The sequence below is a fragment of the Esox lucius genome, chromosome 14 (assembly GCF_011004845.1).
Source record: "Esox lucius isolate fEsoLuc1 chromosome 14, fEsoLuc1.pri, whole genome shotgun sequence".
NCBI lineage: Eukaryota > Metazoa > Chordata > Actinopteri > Esociformes > Esocidae > Esox > Esox lucius.
Window position 1 is genome coordinate 32,955,360 of NC_047582.1, and position 16,678 is coordinate 32,972,037.

The window sequence follows — 16,678 nt, forward strand, 5'->3', positions numbered from 1 at the left end:
TTCTCTCATTGGATGAGAAAGCCAAAGGTACCGCCCCTCTGACCTTCTCTTCCAATGGGTTTTAAGAAGGAGACCAACAGGGAGGACGCGAGGGGTACGCCCCAAAATACAAAATTGAGATCACCCCAGAAACTACTGATAACATCTATGCTCAAAATATCACTTATGTGCCTTATTTATGTGCCTTTATGTGCCTTATTTATATTCAAATGTACACCTTCCTAATGTATTCCCTGATTTTAACGGTTTGCAAAGACCGTTTACATATCTCTGAAGCTGCGCTAAAGCGCAGAAGTTTTGCTGCCACCCTTTCTCCAACAGCTCAACAACTGACGTGGGGATAATCTCAATGTATTTCTCCTAGCGTACTCTCTCGTTGTCCTCTTCTGAAATCCCATTGAATGAGAAAGCCGGAGGTCCCTCCCCATCTGGGTTCGTGGATAGAGGATCCAATGATAATTCAATTGAGATCTTCCCCTGTAATTCAATCCTATTGTCAGACCACGCCTGTCCTGTCCAGTAAATTGCAGCACACCCTGTCAGTGCCTACAGGAGCGGGTGGCACGGCGAAAACTTTAGTGATAGGTTTTGGGCAGCACACTGTTGTGTCAGTGTCATACTTGGATGTATGCATTTAAAAACAGCAATAATGTAAAGCATTTAATAGCGCCGTGTACCTTGTCAGTGCATATTCATTTTTCTGTCCTAACTGTAACGTTTTCAATGCCAATGTCAATGACCTGTGACTGTCACTATCAGTCTTGTCGCTGCTGTCTATGCAGTACTGCAGTGCATTGCAGTCTGGAGATGCCATTCTTGCGCATAAAACTTTCACAATCTGATCACAAGGGAACTGTCGTCCGTTGCATAAGTGCTGTAACAGTGACATCTACAGTATATTTAATATTCCAGTGATACACAGAGTAGCATCCTAATCTCATAGATAAAACCTAGGAATATAAAGTCTGCAAAGATTCCGAGGGATGCAGAATAATCAATCAATGGATACAAGGAGGAGTGCTGGCTTGTGACGTAACTGATGCTGCTGTTGTGTGTGTGAATAGGCAGAGGGGAAACCTTCTCCCTACCGGTCATGTCCACGGTAAAAACGTTTAAGGTAAACGTTTAAACCGAAAAGCAGTGGGTATGGAGAAATGTCAGGTTACTGTCTGGATTTTTTCATGCTTGCATATGGTGCAGTCACACAAGGTAGGTGAAGATGATACAGCGGCATGTGCGTCTACCCTCCAAGCTAAAATTAGCATGCAAGCTAGCCCAACGACATAGCAAATGTTAGCACTTGTGCTAATCAGCCAAATAAATTATTGTCTTGTACCCGAGACAAGGAAATACTTGCTTATTTAGTTATGTGTGGTCACCCATATTCATTGTTACCCCGCTACTCTCTAAATGGAAGATGGGTAGCAAGTTAACGTTAGCTAGCTATTTTGCTATACAGAAAGATACCTAGCTCTGCTAGCATTGGTTTGTTGATATTTATTAACGTTAGGTGGTTGGACCGTTGTCAGTGAATTCTGCAGAGGATGGCGTTTTGTTGCCAAGCAAGGTACGCTACGCTGTCTTGATGCAGGCTAGCTAGTTTGAGAAAAGCCCGTACCATTTCTCCCTCTACTGCAGTACCTTGGAGCTAGCCAGGTAGCCAACCATCTTGACAAAGCTATCATCAGATATTTTTGATGATGGAATGTTGGATCTGCCGGAATGGGATGGCTGTGTTGGGTTGTTTAATTGCTGTCTGCTGGCTACCTAAACAACAAAATAGATTGTGAACAAGCAGCTATATCTGTCAGTGTGTTCGTGCATTATATTTAACTATGTCAGTACAACAGTAACTCACAGTGAAGGACGTATGTGTGATTTGAAATAATGTCATGGAGTTTATAGATACTGCTTATGGAGTTTCTGATATGTTCAGTGACACAACGATCAAGTTATGACAGATTGTCTGTTGCTGCCAGGCATCCATTTGATAACCTAAGTATATTTGCAAACGAAACAAAAGGACAGCGAGCGCTTGCAAATGTCTTTGAGAGTCCAATACGTTTGCATGATTCGTCAGATGGGGGGGAGAAAACGCACTCAAGTCTCCTTCTATGCCTTTCTTTCCCACAGTGAAAAGCCAGCGAGGCTGATGCCAGGTGCCGGCCGTCGCTGGGCGCACTCCGAACAGCACTCGGGATGAGTGGGGCCGCGGAACCGGCTGCAGACATCCTGTCCGTGACAGACCTGGTCCGGGAGAGATGGAGAGTGGTAAGTGACTGCCCGCTGCGGAAATGGGCACGGCTAGCTTTGGTCAAATGTGTCTTTCGTCGCTGCATCCCTTCTCATAGCGAGACTGCTGCAGAGGTATTTCCAATTCGGCTGTCTGTGATGTGTTACCTCAAGTGCTCATTAGTTGAATGTGTGTCTGTTGAGTTAAGGGGATTTCGTATGGGTTTGTCGTGGACCCCGGTTTCGTCCCCGCCCTTATACATCGTCCCCCCGTTGCATTTTCAGTTGAAGAAAATTGGCGGTGGAGGCTTCGGGGAGATCTACGAGGTACTGGACCAGCTGAGTCAGGTCAGCGTGGCCCTGAAGGTGGAGTCAGCCCAGCAGCCTAAACAGGTGTTGAAGATGGAGGTGGCCGTGTTGAAGAAGCTCCAAGGTAAGAGCCCCTGGTTCTTAACTGTCTTATTAACACGTGTAACAAGGTAAAGGCCTGTATTTGTCCTTTTTTTTTTTTTGTTGCACTTCCTAAATCTCCCCGAGAAACCCTTGTGGAGTGGGGGGTCCCGACCTGTGTCGACCATTATTGACTGTGGTGTTCCTTTTGGAACACGCCCATAACATAGACATTCACACGTCCGCTCTTTATGGAAGCTTTTGGTTACACATTGTCATAGCTCTTTATGGAAGCTTTTGGTTACACATTGTCATAGCTCTTTAAGGAAGGGTAAATATCGGGTGTATTTTGGGACAACAAGTATGTTGCTTTGTCTTCCCCATTTCAGGTAAAGATCACGTATGTCGTTTCGTGGGCTGCGGCCGCAACGATCGCTTCAACTATGTGGTGATGGAACTTCAGGTCAGATTTCTGTGTGTGTGTGTGTGTGTGTGTGTGTGTGTGTGTGTGTGTGTGTGTGTGTGTGTGCGCGCGCGCGCGTGCGCACATGCACACGGGAGAATGATTGAGCAGCTCACCCTTTGGTGTAACCATGGCATTGTCCCGTTTTCCATCCCATCAGCAATGCTTTGTGTATAACAGGGGCGTAACCTGGCGGACCTGCGCCGAACGATGTCCCGCGGCACATTCTCCATCTCCACCACCCTCAGGCTGGGCCGCCAGATACTGGAGGCCATCGAGAGCATCCACTCAGTGGGCTTCCTGCACCGAGACATCAAACCGGTAAAGGGTCGGGGGGACGGGACGGGCTGGGGGTGACGCATCGGGTCCACGCCAGAATGGACGTGTGAAATGTTTAACTGCACTGACCCCCCCCCCCCCCATGCAGCTGTAGAACAATTGCATGCTGTGAGAAAATGTTTTCATATAATAACTTGTAAATGTTGATATAATAACTTATAAGCAGTATAAACCTTGTCGATTGAATCCAAATACTGATCAAAAGAGATTGTATACCATGGGTATAACATGGCAGAACATTTTTCTATTACCGGTTTTAAAGGCGGTTTGGGCTATATCGACAACACCGTGTGGCCAAGTGTTGTGCCCGTGAACAGCTCTTAGCCGTGGTATATTGGCCATGTGCCACAGCCCCTTGTTGCTTAGTGGTGCCAGGCTTTGCAGTAATGAGTCAAATGTTTTGCTGTGAGACAATTGACTGCATATCTGTGGGAACGATGCCGGGTAGCCCTGACGGAATGTTCCGGTGTTCTTCCCAGTCAAACTTCGCCATGGGCCGTCTGGCCAGCACCTGCCGATGCTGCTACATGCTGGACTTTGGTCTGGCCCGTCAGTTCACCAACTCCAGCCAGGAAGTGCGTCCTGTAAGTGTGCGTGCGTGCGTGCGAGGTTTTGTGCGCCTCCGTGTATGCACGTTTCTTCAATGTATTCTGTCTCAGTTAGATTCTCTGCCAGGTTCCATTCCGGTGTCCAATGAGAGCGAAGCAGCATAGTTTTCTAGTGTGAGTCTTAAAGTTTGATTTCAATTTCCCAACCGCGCCCCCTTTCCCCCCCCCCGTCTCTGCCAGCCTCGACCCGTGGCGGGGTTCAGAGGGACGGTGCGCTACGCCTCAGTCAATGCACACAAAAACAAGGTGAGTCTCTCCTGCTCCTTTACGACCAGGCTGTACGTGGCTAGACGTTGTCGCCCCGGCTAACGCGCGGTTTGTGTTTGTGCGCGTGTTCATGCCTGGGGTTTGCAGGAGATGGGTCGCCATGACGACCTCTGGTCTCTCTTCTACATGCTGGTGGAGTTCATGGTCGGGCAGCTACCTTGGAGGAAGGTCAAAGATAAAGTGAGTGTGTGCGTGTGTGCGTGCGTGCATGTTCATACGCTTTCGTGCGTGTTGACGTTCTTTTCCCCCCAACTCATAGGAACAAGTGGGGAACCTAAAGGACACCTATGACCACCGACTGATGCTCAAACATCTACCCTCGGAGTTCAGCGTCTTCCTGGATCACATCCTGATTCTGGACTACTTCACCAAACCAGACTATCAGGTAACATCTGCCCACAGGGTTCCAGGTGTGACCTTCAACAGTTAACATCCATTACATTTATTGAAAATGAAATTCCTATCTGTCAGCTCCAATTCCCATTCTACTGTAAGGCTAAATGTCATTTTTTTTATTTATTCTTTCCAGCTGCTAATATCAGTGTTTGACAACGCCATGAAGAGCCACAATGTGCTGGAGAACGATCCTTACGACTGGGAGAGATGTGACTCTGACGACCTGCTGGCCATCACCGCCTCGGCCAACACGGCTCAACAACTCACCCGCCTCACACCTGCTTACCTGGGGTAAGAACTGCAGCCACATGTCCAGGTGCTATCAGAAGTTGGATACATTTCCCAGATTCCCTAGATTTTCCAGAATTCTGGGAGCTTCCTGCAATACTAAATGTGCAATGAAGGCAAACAGGCGAGGGCAGAACATTTACAAGTGCTAAGTGTATGTATGTACAAGTGGGAAATGAATAGTTGTGCGATGTGGCAAATGCAAGTACAAATGGCAATTCTGACTGTACAGTCTTTTGGAAACCGTATTTGTGAAACTCTGAACAAAATGTATTACCGTTCACCCCTTAAGTTCCAGTAACGTGATGGGAATACAGACCTTTTCATTGTCTGACATAAGTTACGTGAGATGTGATTTTCTTGTAATCGATGTCCCATAGTAAACATTTGCTGGTTTGCCTGAATTAACTTTTGTCAGATCGACAAGGTTCTTTGTTCTCCATGAGTTATTGAAACCATCGCTCAGTGGGAAACCTCCCTTGGAAAGCAACATCCTAATTTGTGCTCGGGAAAGAAGCCGCTAAATAACCTTCCTCTTGTCTTCATCCCTCCCTCCACCCCCACCCTCTGTCTGCCCTTCTCTCCCTCAGCATGGCTAACGCCTCGGTGCTCCCTGGCGAGCTTCAGAGGGAGAACACCGAGGACGTCCTTCAGGGTGAGCGCCTCAGCGACGCCGACAACTGTCCCCCCATCCCGGCCCATCACCAACACGCCGCCCAGGGCGCTGACGTGTGGGAGGAGATGGATCGCAACCGCAAGCACGCCGCGGCCCAGCAGAAACAGCAGCCATTAATCAGGAAGGTTGGGATTTTTTTATTATATTTTAAAAAGCAGGTCTTTCCCACCTTCTAGGCCCTCTGTTTCTGTCACGTATTTTCTGACCACGCAATAAGTGAGGGGTTTGAAGTAGGAAGATATTGCAACTGTTCTCAAGGCTGCAGTTCAGCAACGAGACTAAGAACAGGTACATTTTATCTGGTCTGAGCTGTTTTTAACCCTGCTTTAAACAATATCAAGTATTACTATAAGGACCACAACACAAGACCCTTTGAAATGATATATTGGTCTTTTGAGACCCACTGAGATCCACATCTTTTGGTTGTAACACAGCTACATTACGGCCCCTTCTCCAGGTTTTGAGTGAGGACGAACACAGCCAGAACCAGGGGGGCAACCAGAGCCCCAACAATGGCTCCGTCCAGAGCTCCCCTAGACGGGTGCGTTCGGAGACCATGTTCATGGACCGGGCAGTTCCCCTGCTCCGGAGGATGAGACACAGCCAGAGTCTGGCCTTCGAGAAGAGGCTGGCCCCCGAACCCAAGCCCACCATCGAACGCTTCCTTGAGGCCTAGTCAGTTCCCTTTTGACATTTATTTACGGTAGTTTGTAGTGGTTTACAGTATATTTCTTATTTCTACAGTAGTTCATGGTGTATATTTAGTATATTTACAGTGATATATAGAAATGTAGTATACATAGTATTTTATGCTGATTTATAGTATATTCATTAGATTAGATTCAAATGTGTTATCATTGAACAGTACAAGTACAGTACAACGAAATGCAGTAAGCATCTAAACAGAAGTAATGTTTAGGTGTGCAATTAATGCAAACACATTACATGTGGCAATTCTAAATATGCAGTGGAAAATGTACAGGTAATAATTGTAATGTACACTCACCTAAAGGATTTTTAGGAACACCTGTTCAATTTCTCATTAATGCAATTATCTAATCAACCAATCACAGGGCAGTTGCTTCAATGCATTTAGGGGTGTGGTCCTGACAAGACAATCTCCTGAACTCCAAACTGAATGTCAGAATGGGAAAGAAAGGTGATTTAAGCAATTTTGAGCGTGGCATGGTTGTTGGTGCCAGACGGGCCGGTCTGAGTATTTCACAATCTGCTCAGTTACTGGGATTTTCACACACAACCATTTCTAGGGTTTACAAAGAGTGGTGTGAAAAGGGAAAAACATCCAGTATGCGGCAGTCCTGTGGGCGAAAATGCCTTGTTGATGCTAGAGGTCAGAGGAGAATGGGCCGACTGATTCAAGCTGATAGAAGAGCAACTTTGACTGAAATAACCACTCGTTACAACAGATCTCAACCCAATAGAGCATCTTTGGGATGTGGTGGAACGGGAGCTTCATGCCCTGGATGTGCATCCCACAAATCTCCATCAACTGCTATCCTATCAATATGGGCCAACATTTCTAAAGAATGCTTTCAGCACCTTGTTGAATCAATGCCACATATAATTAAGGCAGTTCTGAAGGCGAAAGGGGGTCAAACACAGCATTAGTGTGGTGTTCCTAATAATCCTTTAGGTGAGTGTATGTACAAGTGAGATAAATAGTTGTGGCAATTCTCAATGGCATTCTGAATTTGCAATCGAGGCAAATTGAAGGAGGAGGGTAGCATGTGCAACTGAAATGCAGGGAAGCCGCAATGACATGTGAACTGAAGAATCTTATCAGACTTGTAAGGCAGTGACAGAGTCCAGTAGTGCAGAGGGGGTGTATAGTTAGTGATGGGAAGTCACAGAGTTCAGCAGGGTTACAGCAGATGGAAAGAAACTGTTCCTGAGCCTGCTGGTGCGATAACGAAGAGACTTGCCTGATGCATAGATGTGAAGAGTCCCTGGCGATGCCACGCGCCCTAAGCAGACACTGCTTGCAGTGACGACAGTACAAGTGCTGGTCATAAAATTTGAATATCATCAAAATGTTGATTAATTTCAGTAATTCCATTCAAAAAGGGAAACTTGTATAATGTATACATTCATTCCACACAGACTGATATATTTCAAGTGTTTATTTCTTTTAATTTTGATGATTATAACTGACAACTAATGAAAACCCCAAATTCAGTATCTCAGAAAATTTGAATATTTTGAAAAGGTTCAATATTGAAGACACCTGGTGCCACGCTCTCATCAGCTAATTAACCCAAAACACCTACAAAGGCCTTTTAATGATCTCTCAGTCTAGTTCTGTAGGCAACACAATCATGGGGAAGTGGGGGAGATTCACAAAGAGTGGACTGCAGCTGGAGTCAGTGCTTCAAGAACCACCATGCACAGACGTATGCAAGATATGGGTTTCAGCTGTCGCATTCCTTGTGTCAAGCCACTCTTGAACAAGACACAGCGTCAGAAGCATCTCGCCTGGGCAAAAGACAAAAAGGACTGGACTGCTGCTGAGTTATGTTCTCTGATGAAAGTAAATTTTGCATTTCCTTTGGAAATCAAGGTCCCAGAGTCTGGAGGAAGAGAGGAGAGGCACAGAATCCACATTGCTTGAAGTCCAGTGTAAAGTTTCCATAGTCAGTGATGGTTTGGGGTGCCATGTCATTTGCTGGTGTTGGTCCACTGTGTTTTCTGAGGTCCAAGGTCAATGCAGTCTTCTACCAGGAAGTTTTAGAGCACTTCATGCTTCCTGCTGCTGACCCACTTTATGGAGATGCAGATTTCATTTTCCAACAGGACTTGGCACCTGCACACAGTGCCAAAGCTACCAGTACCTGGTTTAAGGACCATGGTATCCCTGTTCTTAATTGGCCAGTAAACTCGCCTGACCTTAACCCTAAAGAAAATCTATGGGGTATTGTGAAGAGGAAGATGCGATACGCCAGACCCAACAATGCAGAAGAGCTGAAGGCCACTATCAGAGCAACCTGGGCTCTCATAACACCTGAGCAGTGCCACAGACTGATCGACTCCATGCCATGCCGCATTGCTGCAGTAATTCAGGCAAAAGGAGCCCCAACTAAGTATTGAGTGCTGTACATGCTCATACTTTTCATGTTCATACTTTTCAGTTGGCCAACTTTTCAAAAAAAAAAAAGTTTTGTATTGGTCTTAAGTAATATTAAAATTTTCAGAGATACTGAATTTGGGATTTTCATTAGTTGTCAGTTGTAATCATCACAATTAAAATATATATTTTTTTAAATATATCAGTCTGTGTAATGAATTAATATAATATACAAGTTTCACTTTTTGAATGGAATTACTGAAATAAACTTTTTGATAATATTCAAATTTTATGATCAGCACCTGTATATTAATTTACAGTACATTATATTGAACTACTAAACAACCCACGCCATGCCTGATTCATTTAACCAGGGCATGATGAACAGAATAAATAGTGTTTCAAATAGACTAGCTTTCAAAAAGAGAATCTACATAGAACAGCTAGGGCTTTCTGAAGAGAAGTTGGAGAACCACTGCTCCAGGACTTGGTCTAATGGAATTAATAACGTACTCTAAGCTCACCCTCAGCTAGCTTGAAATGTAGCCAGTAGTGCTATCCAATTGGTACCTTTAGCTCAAACAGTGTGAACCTTGTCAAGGAGGGCATTCTCATGTTTTGCGAAGCAGAGAAGAGTTTGTGTGCAGTGTGGGGCCAGGTGAACTGTAGGTGAAGAAGGCTGAGGTTTTAGCAGCCGAAGTGGAATGTTTGACGCCAGTTTCACAAGTCAATAGTCATTATTCTCCCTTTCGTATGCACATTTTCATTTCACTCGGGCCCTTTTCTGTTTGACCTGTCGGTTGTGTCATTATGGATGTCTTCCGTGTATTCTGTCTGTGTTTTGTAAGATCTATCTTTTAGGATTTGTTCAAAGTGATGAAACTGTTTTCGCTACAACAACAGTGAGGAGAGATTTTAAGAAGCAGCTTAGTCCGCTGGACCCCCCCCACCACCAGGATCACCAGTTCTAATCAGATTCCCTTTATTGATGTTTAAAAGAGTCATCAAACGGTGACTCACATGTCAACTCCCGCTTTGTCCTCCGCGTTTCCAGCCTGGGGAAGCGCCCTCAGGAGTGGGAGAAAACAATCCCCGAGAGCGGCCGTGAGCTGGTTAACACCCCCGGCGACGAGGACCACGCCACAGAGACCCCGGAACCGGAGGAGGGGACGGGCGCCGGCAGCGGCGGCTTCGTGGCCCTCAACCTCAGCCCCGTGCCCCAGGAGGGAGACTCTCAGGAGTGGGTGATGCTGGAGTTGGAGCAGGGAGGCGGGGCCTCAGGCGCAGCCAGGCCTCCGGAAGACGACCGGCCAGCCGGGGATGGACCGGGGGGCCACGCCGAGGACGGGGATCCCCGGCCACCATCCGCCCCGAGCAGTCCGGTCTTGACTCACATGGGCCTGCCCTGCACCTGGCTACTGGGTGGGAGAAGGCTGCCCGGGCTGTTGGGAAACATGGGCCGGGCTCAGCTGGAGCAGGTGAGTGTGAGTGGAGGAACAGCAGCTCAGTGGTGTTTCTCGATGCCCACGGCTCCGTTCTGGGCACTGTCACATTTTTTGTTTTCAAGATGTGTGTCACCGGAGTGTTCACGTCCGAGGTTAAGGAAGTGGGTTTTGCTATTTTGCACCTCACCACCGTGACGGAAACTCTACAAACAACAGATACACACACCACTTCCTTTGTGTTTTAGCCATTCAGCTGTCCTATATGGAGTGAGTGCTTTTACTCCCCAGAGAAACACACACACACACAGTAATTGATATTTAAACTGTCTACCCATGTGTCTTCATACCCTCATAAATGGGTCTAATCCCTGGGGTCCGTCTCTGTTTCCAGTCGTCAAGCGCCCAGCCCCAGTCCCCGGTGACGGAGAAGACCGAAGCCATACCGCTGGAGGCGCCATCCACCGGACCGACCAAACCCCAGGAAGGACCTGCGGACGGGCCTGAGGCGTCGGCGGTCCAGTCAGCCCAGAGCCCTGTGCCAAACCTCATACCAGCTCACCTCGCCAACGACAAAGACCCAGAGAGTGACTCTGGCCTTCCGGACCGCTCCTCTGAACCCAACCAGCGCCCCCGGCTGGAGGAGCAGAGTGGCGGTGGCGCCGTCTCCACGTCCCCTGCTCCCGCCTCCACGGTCCTCCTGCGACGCGACTCGTGCTGCTCGTCCAAGCTGAGCCGCATCCCCGTACGAGACCCGACCGCCGGCCCGGATTCCCCCGCCGCCGACCGCCACCATCGCTGGAGCAGCCCGGTGCCGGGCTCCGCCTCCCACTCCCCCTCGCCGTCGCTTTCCTGCGACAACCTGCTGCCCTGCGGCGTCCGGGACCGCGGCTCGCGCTCCGACTGGCTGGGCGAGGACCGTGACCCGCTGTCACTGTCGCTCTCCTCCTCGGGCAGCAGGAGTAAGATTCCGCGGCCCGTCGGCAGCCCTCCGCCGGGACCGGAGAAGCAGCTGTTCTCCTCCAGCCGGTTCGTACCTCGCCCGCCTCCCGGGAAACCGCCCAGCCGGCAGGCTGTGGACCACAGGTATGAAGGAAATGACCGCCGACACGTGAAATGGGTGGCTTGGTGGGGCATAATGCTCCCAATGCCAGGGTCCCACAGTGAGTGAAAATATAGATGAGGAGATGGGCAATCAATTCACTCTGTACGTCCTCGTCCATGAGCCCAGAGATCATGTCATATCTTACTCCCTGAAACACTGACAATAAAAAGTTACATCCACAACACATGCTGATTGAATGGACTGAATCATGTCCTAGACACTGTAACTAAACCTTGCTTGCTAGGAACTAAGTATTAGCTTTGCCCAAGCAGGACTAAAGATGTGACACTGTATCTGACAACGTGTGTAGTCGTTGGAGTCTGTAAAATAGAATTACCGGGAAAGGTGCTTGTTTTCAGTCACATGGGCCAGTTTCTACAAAAAACTCCACATGTCCACATCTGAATGTATTCAGAGCAGCATAGGTTAGTCTAACTTGGTGAGAGCGCAAGATTTCAATCCAACCCACCTCTACAGTTAAAGTCGGAAGTTTACATTCACTCAGGATGAAGTCATTAAAAGTATTTTCTTTTTTTTTTTGCCACTCCACAGATTTCATGTTAACAAACTATAGTTTTGGCAAGTTAGCTAGGACATCAAGTTAAACAATTTAAAGGCAATGTTACCAAATACTAATTGAGTGTATGTAAACGTATGACCCACTGTGAATGGGATGAAAGAAATAAAAGCTGAAATAATTCTCTCTACTATTTTTCTAACATTTCACATACTTAAAATAAAGATGTGATCCTAACTGATGTGAGACAGGGAATTTTATACTAGAATTAAATGTCAGGAATTGTTAACAACTGAGTTTAAATGTGTTTGGCTAAGGTGTATGGAAACATTCGACTTCAACTGTATATCAGTGCAGTGTGTCATCAATGCAATGAATTCATACAAGCGTGAATGTGTATGTCGCTAGGCAGTTGAATAATGATCCTCATTTGTTCACCGGCAGAAATCCTAACCCATTGTGCTCTCCAAGTAGGCGCCGGCGGTTCCGAGTGCGTGCCAGCAGTACCAGTGACGCCGACTTCCTGGCCAGCCTGACCCAGCTGATGAAGGACCGCAGTGGGGCTCTGTTCAGTCCGCCGCCACGCCCCCGTAGCTCCTCCTCGCTGCAGCGCTCACTGAGCTCCTCCCCGTCGCGCCACGAGCTGCGCGAGGGGGGCGGGGTGTCCTTCGGGGGGAGCCGCTCTCCGTCCAGCTTCTCGGGGTCCCCTCCGCCACCGCGCTACCCCCAGGATCGGCTTGGCGGGCAGCAGGGGATCCCGTGGGGTGCGGGGCCCGGCGCCCGTGGGAGGGGCCCGAGCCACGAAGGCAAGGGCAGCGGAAAAGTGAGTCGCTAGGCGGACAGGAGGGGAAACGGGCTGTTATTCAGAGAGACATGCCGCGGTGAAACTTTATGCAACGGCGGTCAGAATTTAGCCTTTCTCAGCAGGTAACCTCACTGTTTCATTCTGCATTAAAGCGTTTCCATCCTTCTGAACACGACCCAGGAAGCGTGGTGACTCAGACTGTGATGACCTATGTACAGACCCTGTACAGTATCACGTCCAATCTTTAGCTTTGGCAACATGTGTAAATACCTATTGTGCAACAGGGAATGTACCGTATGTAATGTACAATAGAATGTATGATAGAATGTATCACAGACTGTAATGTATAATAGATTGTATCTATTTATTTATTCGTGTGATGTCTCTGAACCAAGTACTTGACAAATGTAGCTCAATTCTGCAAGTCGGAACAACTAGTGTTTCCTAGGAAAACCCTGAGATTGCCAACTCCTCCCCCTGGTCCTGTGCCCCCTCTATGTATGAATGCCATGAGACCAAAAAGATCTGTACTGTATCATATTTAAAGGAGGTCTTGTGTATATATGTACCATTGAAAACAAGTATATAGCGATAACTTCAGTACATCAGCAGTCACTGAAAAGGGCATTTAGACCCATTCAAACCTCATTGCTCTTTTTCCTCAGTATCTACCTATACATTTTAAAGAAAAGAATCAAGTGTATTCTAGGCTATTTTAAAGAAATAACATTCACTCTGGCATATCTATGTGTTTGTTCACGTTTTCCCCACCAGTAAAATGTCTTCTCTTTAGTCATTCGGAGGTGTCAAAATGTTGCAGTGTTTGAAAAATCCATTCAAACTGAATTAATGTACAAGGTGCATGAAAATCATTGCAAATGTTTTTTTTTTTTATCATTTGTACAGTGTCTGCTAAAGCGAGTCTGTATTTTTTAATAAACTGATCCCGATCAAGTATATTTATCATGCAAACCAGAAAAATTTATTTTTTTCTCCTCTGCAAAATAACTCCTATGGGTTAAGGTTCATGCTAATTCCAGGACTGAAGAAATGTTAACCAGTGTAAAGTAGGAGTCTACATGCACTGTATTTTATGATACAAGAAACAAATCTGTACACAGTGTGTGAAATATACACTTTTAATTCTACAACTTTTACTATTTATTTATATATAAAAGAATACTTATAACAGACATATCTGTAAACATGAAATTCAGGGCTGGTCAGTCCTGGACTGCCAAAATACATTTCGTTTTCAACCTCTCCTACTCAGGAACCTATTAAGATATTAAACACCCGTAGAGAGCAAATAACTACCAGGTACAAACAAAAGAACCTCCACAAGAGGAACTGAACAGCCCCAAAAGCATCTTCCATGTTCATCTGAAAAGTCCTGATGACTTTCCAGATGTTTATCGAGACCGTGGCAGAGTTCAGAAACAACCCCAAAACCTCCCCCAAAACTTTTACTCTACGTATTCTAGACCCGCAGTTCATTGGTAATGGCTCTTCCTCGTCTTCTGATAGGCCCAGATGAATCTCTGGTGGCAGTGAGCCTGGCCTTGGAGTTGAGTAAAACAGGCGCTACAGTCCCCTGTGTAAATAGTCATGTTCCAGAGCTTAGAACCGGCTGACACCTTACAGATCTCAAACTCATTTCAAGCATCAGCTAACCACATTGTGTCATATTATCTTTAAGTGGAATTACATAGTTGATGCCGTGGCGCAGGACTGTACGGCTGATGTGCGCAGCATCTGAGCAGGGGAACATGACCCATACATCTGGTAGCGTTCGAGGTCATCACAACTGCAGGTCACTTCTGACTGGCCAGTTCTAATCTTTAGATCGGTCAGTCACAATGATTCAGTGCGGTTTTGATCCCCTCGAACACAGCCAGAGTGCAGTTCTTTATTTGTGGTGAATTCAGTCAGTGTGTCATTGCAAAATACTTTAAATAAATTCCCTGCCCCCCACCCCCTAAAAAAATTAAAAGTGTTGGGGGTCTCCAGATTTCCTTTATATTCCCTACCCCAACAGGGATTGTTAAGGAAAACCCAGGAAATGAACAGAAAGTTTAGCCAACACTCGGTCTGGTGTTCTAGAAGAGAGGGGCGGTTTGCCTGGGGTCATCTGGCAGCACGCTGATGGAATCCTCTGCCTTCCCACACAGCATGCAGAGCATCGTGTACTCCTACAGGGGCAACAAGACCAGGACGTAACCGTCAGGAAAGAAATCACAGGCAATAGTCACTGTGGTTATTAATTACCAGTGTGAAAGCAACTCTGGACCGATTTCCATAGCTTTTGGAAGCATTTACGTTTTGTAACCACAAATCCCAGAATGTGTCTTTAAGAAGATGGATAACTGCCTTAGTTTTGGTACAGGCACTGTGAACTTGTGTGAAAAACAACATTTCGCTAATCAATTAGCTAATCCAGGCAGTTGTCATCTCATGTCGAGTCCTGCAAGTTGGTGTTGGTTTCTAAATCCTGCCACCACGCTTCTTCACACCCTCCACTTGCACCCAGTAAAAGACCAAGGTTCTTGCCTGTGGAGCAACCAAGGGAACTGATCCTTCCTCTCTCAGACTACCCACAACTACACCCAAGCCCTTTGTTCTGCCACGCTGGCCTCTTGGTCATCTCACCCCTCTGTCGGGCCAGCTCAAGACAGCCAGGGTTGATCCCCTTCTCAAGAAACACGTAACCGCTCTGACGTAAAAACTATAGACCAGTACCCCTTCTCTCTTTCCAAAACACTTGAGTGTGCTGTTGCTGAGAAACACTCTGGGTACCTCAGAACCGATTTCCTCCGCCCTAACCAGGCACACTCCATGCTGGGCCACTCGACAGAGGCTGCTGTCCTGTGTCATAGATGTGGTTCACACTGCCCAAGCTGGCTCTATCTTAATTCTCATATGCGCTGCCTTGGACCATGGGAACCATCAAAACCTCCAAACCACCTGCAAGGCCAGGAGTCTTAGGATCTGACATGTTGGACTCCATTCTAACTGGCAGTTCACATGGAGAGACACATTTGCTGTGTCAGGTACTATCCAACCCTGTGTTCTAATGCTGATTGTTGTTCCTTTTTTTTTTTTTTTTTTACCTTTGATAACCTGAAATATATTTCACTGTATCAACCCCCTCTCACATCATTGATTATTATGGCATTGATATCCATTGAGTGTTTTCCATAGAAAAAAAACGGTGTCCTTACCTGATAATCGTCCACCACAGAGAAGGTGTATTCATGCCTGGCTACAATGTGGTCACAGTTTTTACACACATCTGCCAGGTAGTTAAGAAACAAAGACCATTAAATTCCATAATAGATAAACCTCTCATGGCCATGTTAATTAGACATATAACAGAAGAAAACAGGGTGAGACAAATATGTTTGTTTTTGTTAGCTAATGCAAAACGTTTTGTTAAAGTGTGTCCTAATGAACACGACACAAGTCATCAATGGAACAAAATGTACATACGGTCATAAGTGACGAGCTCTTCCCCATCGTCATCTTCTGTTGCCTTGTTACTGATCAACACGAAGTCCCTCTGGTGACAGTTTGCACAGCCAATGTAGTTCATCAGGTAGGAGCCATTCTCCAAACACGTGTTCCCCTATCAACCGGAGATGAGAACATTATTTACATTAATATATAATGTCATTACCATACATACTGTATGTATTTTTTTCCTGCCAACAAAGCTATTTGAATTTGTATTATTTGACACAAAAAAAGTATTCAATTCCATGGGCTTTGACAGAGATAATGCTATGTAACGTCACATTGATTAACCACGATCTGAAAATATTTAATTGTGTTGCTACGCATGCACCTACTATGCAACTGTTATGATACACTGGATTCTTAGTTTTGGTCATATTTTTTAAACCATACTCACCCTGTCAGGGTACTCCTTCTGCACACAACCATTACACATTTTGCTACTCTTACAAAACGCCAACAGACAAAGTAAACACAGCTCCAATCTGCAACTTTAGACCGTGATTCGTACGTCTGGGACAGAATCGTTCAATCCCTGACAAAAGCTACTTCCGC

The 16,678-nt window shown here is 46.4% G+C and overlaps 2 protein-coding genes across 4 annotated transcripts; one reads left to right on the plus strand and one right to left on the minus strand.

The window, feature by feature from the left end:
- The first annotated feature begins 851 nt into the window (after positions 1-851).
- Positions 852-13,569, plus strand: ttbk2b (tau tubulin kinase 2b). Of its 3 annotated transcripts, none has more exons than XM_010878438.5 (15): positions 852-1,117; positions 2,134-2,271; positions 2,518-2,665; positions 3,012-3,085; positions 3,266-3,406; positions 3,904-4,008; positions 4,213-4,278; positions 4,387-4,479; positions 4,559-4,684; positions 4,829-4,986; positions 5,574-5,784; positions 6,117-6,334; positions 9,796-10,219; positions 10,578-11,269; positions 12,277-13,569. In XM_010878438.5, exons 2-15 carry the CDS (start codon positions 2,200-2,202, stop codon positions 12,638-12,640), a joined length of 2,892 nt encoding a protein of 963 aa, XP_010876740.1. In that variant the 5' UTR covers positions 852-1,117; positions 2,134-2,199; the 3' UTR covers positions 12,641-13,569. The 3 variants fall into 3 exon arrangements, with proteins under 3 accessions (XP_010876740.1, XP_012992727.1, XP_010876741.1); XM_013137273.4 differs by having other exon boundaries at positions 853-1,209; XM_010878439.5 differs by having other exon boundaries at positions 853-1,209; positions 12,280-13,569.
- Positions 13,570-13,735: 166 nt separating this feature from the next.
- Positions 13,736-16,677, minus strand: churc1 (churchill domain containing 1). The gene is made up of 4 exons (XM_010878437.5): positions 16,521-16,677; positions 16,100-16,235; positions 15,832-15,902; positions 13,736-14,802 (listed from the first exon to the last, which is right to left on the minus strand). The coding sequence occupies exons 1-4, from the start codon at positions 16,557-16,559 to the stop codon at positions 14,710-14,712; spliced, it is 339 nt and encodes a 112-aa protein (XP_010876739.1). The 5' UTR covers positions 16,560-16,677; the 3' UTR covers positions 13,736-14,709.
- Between the last annotated feature and the right edge of the window lies 1 nt (position 16,678).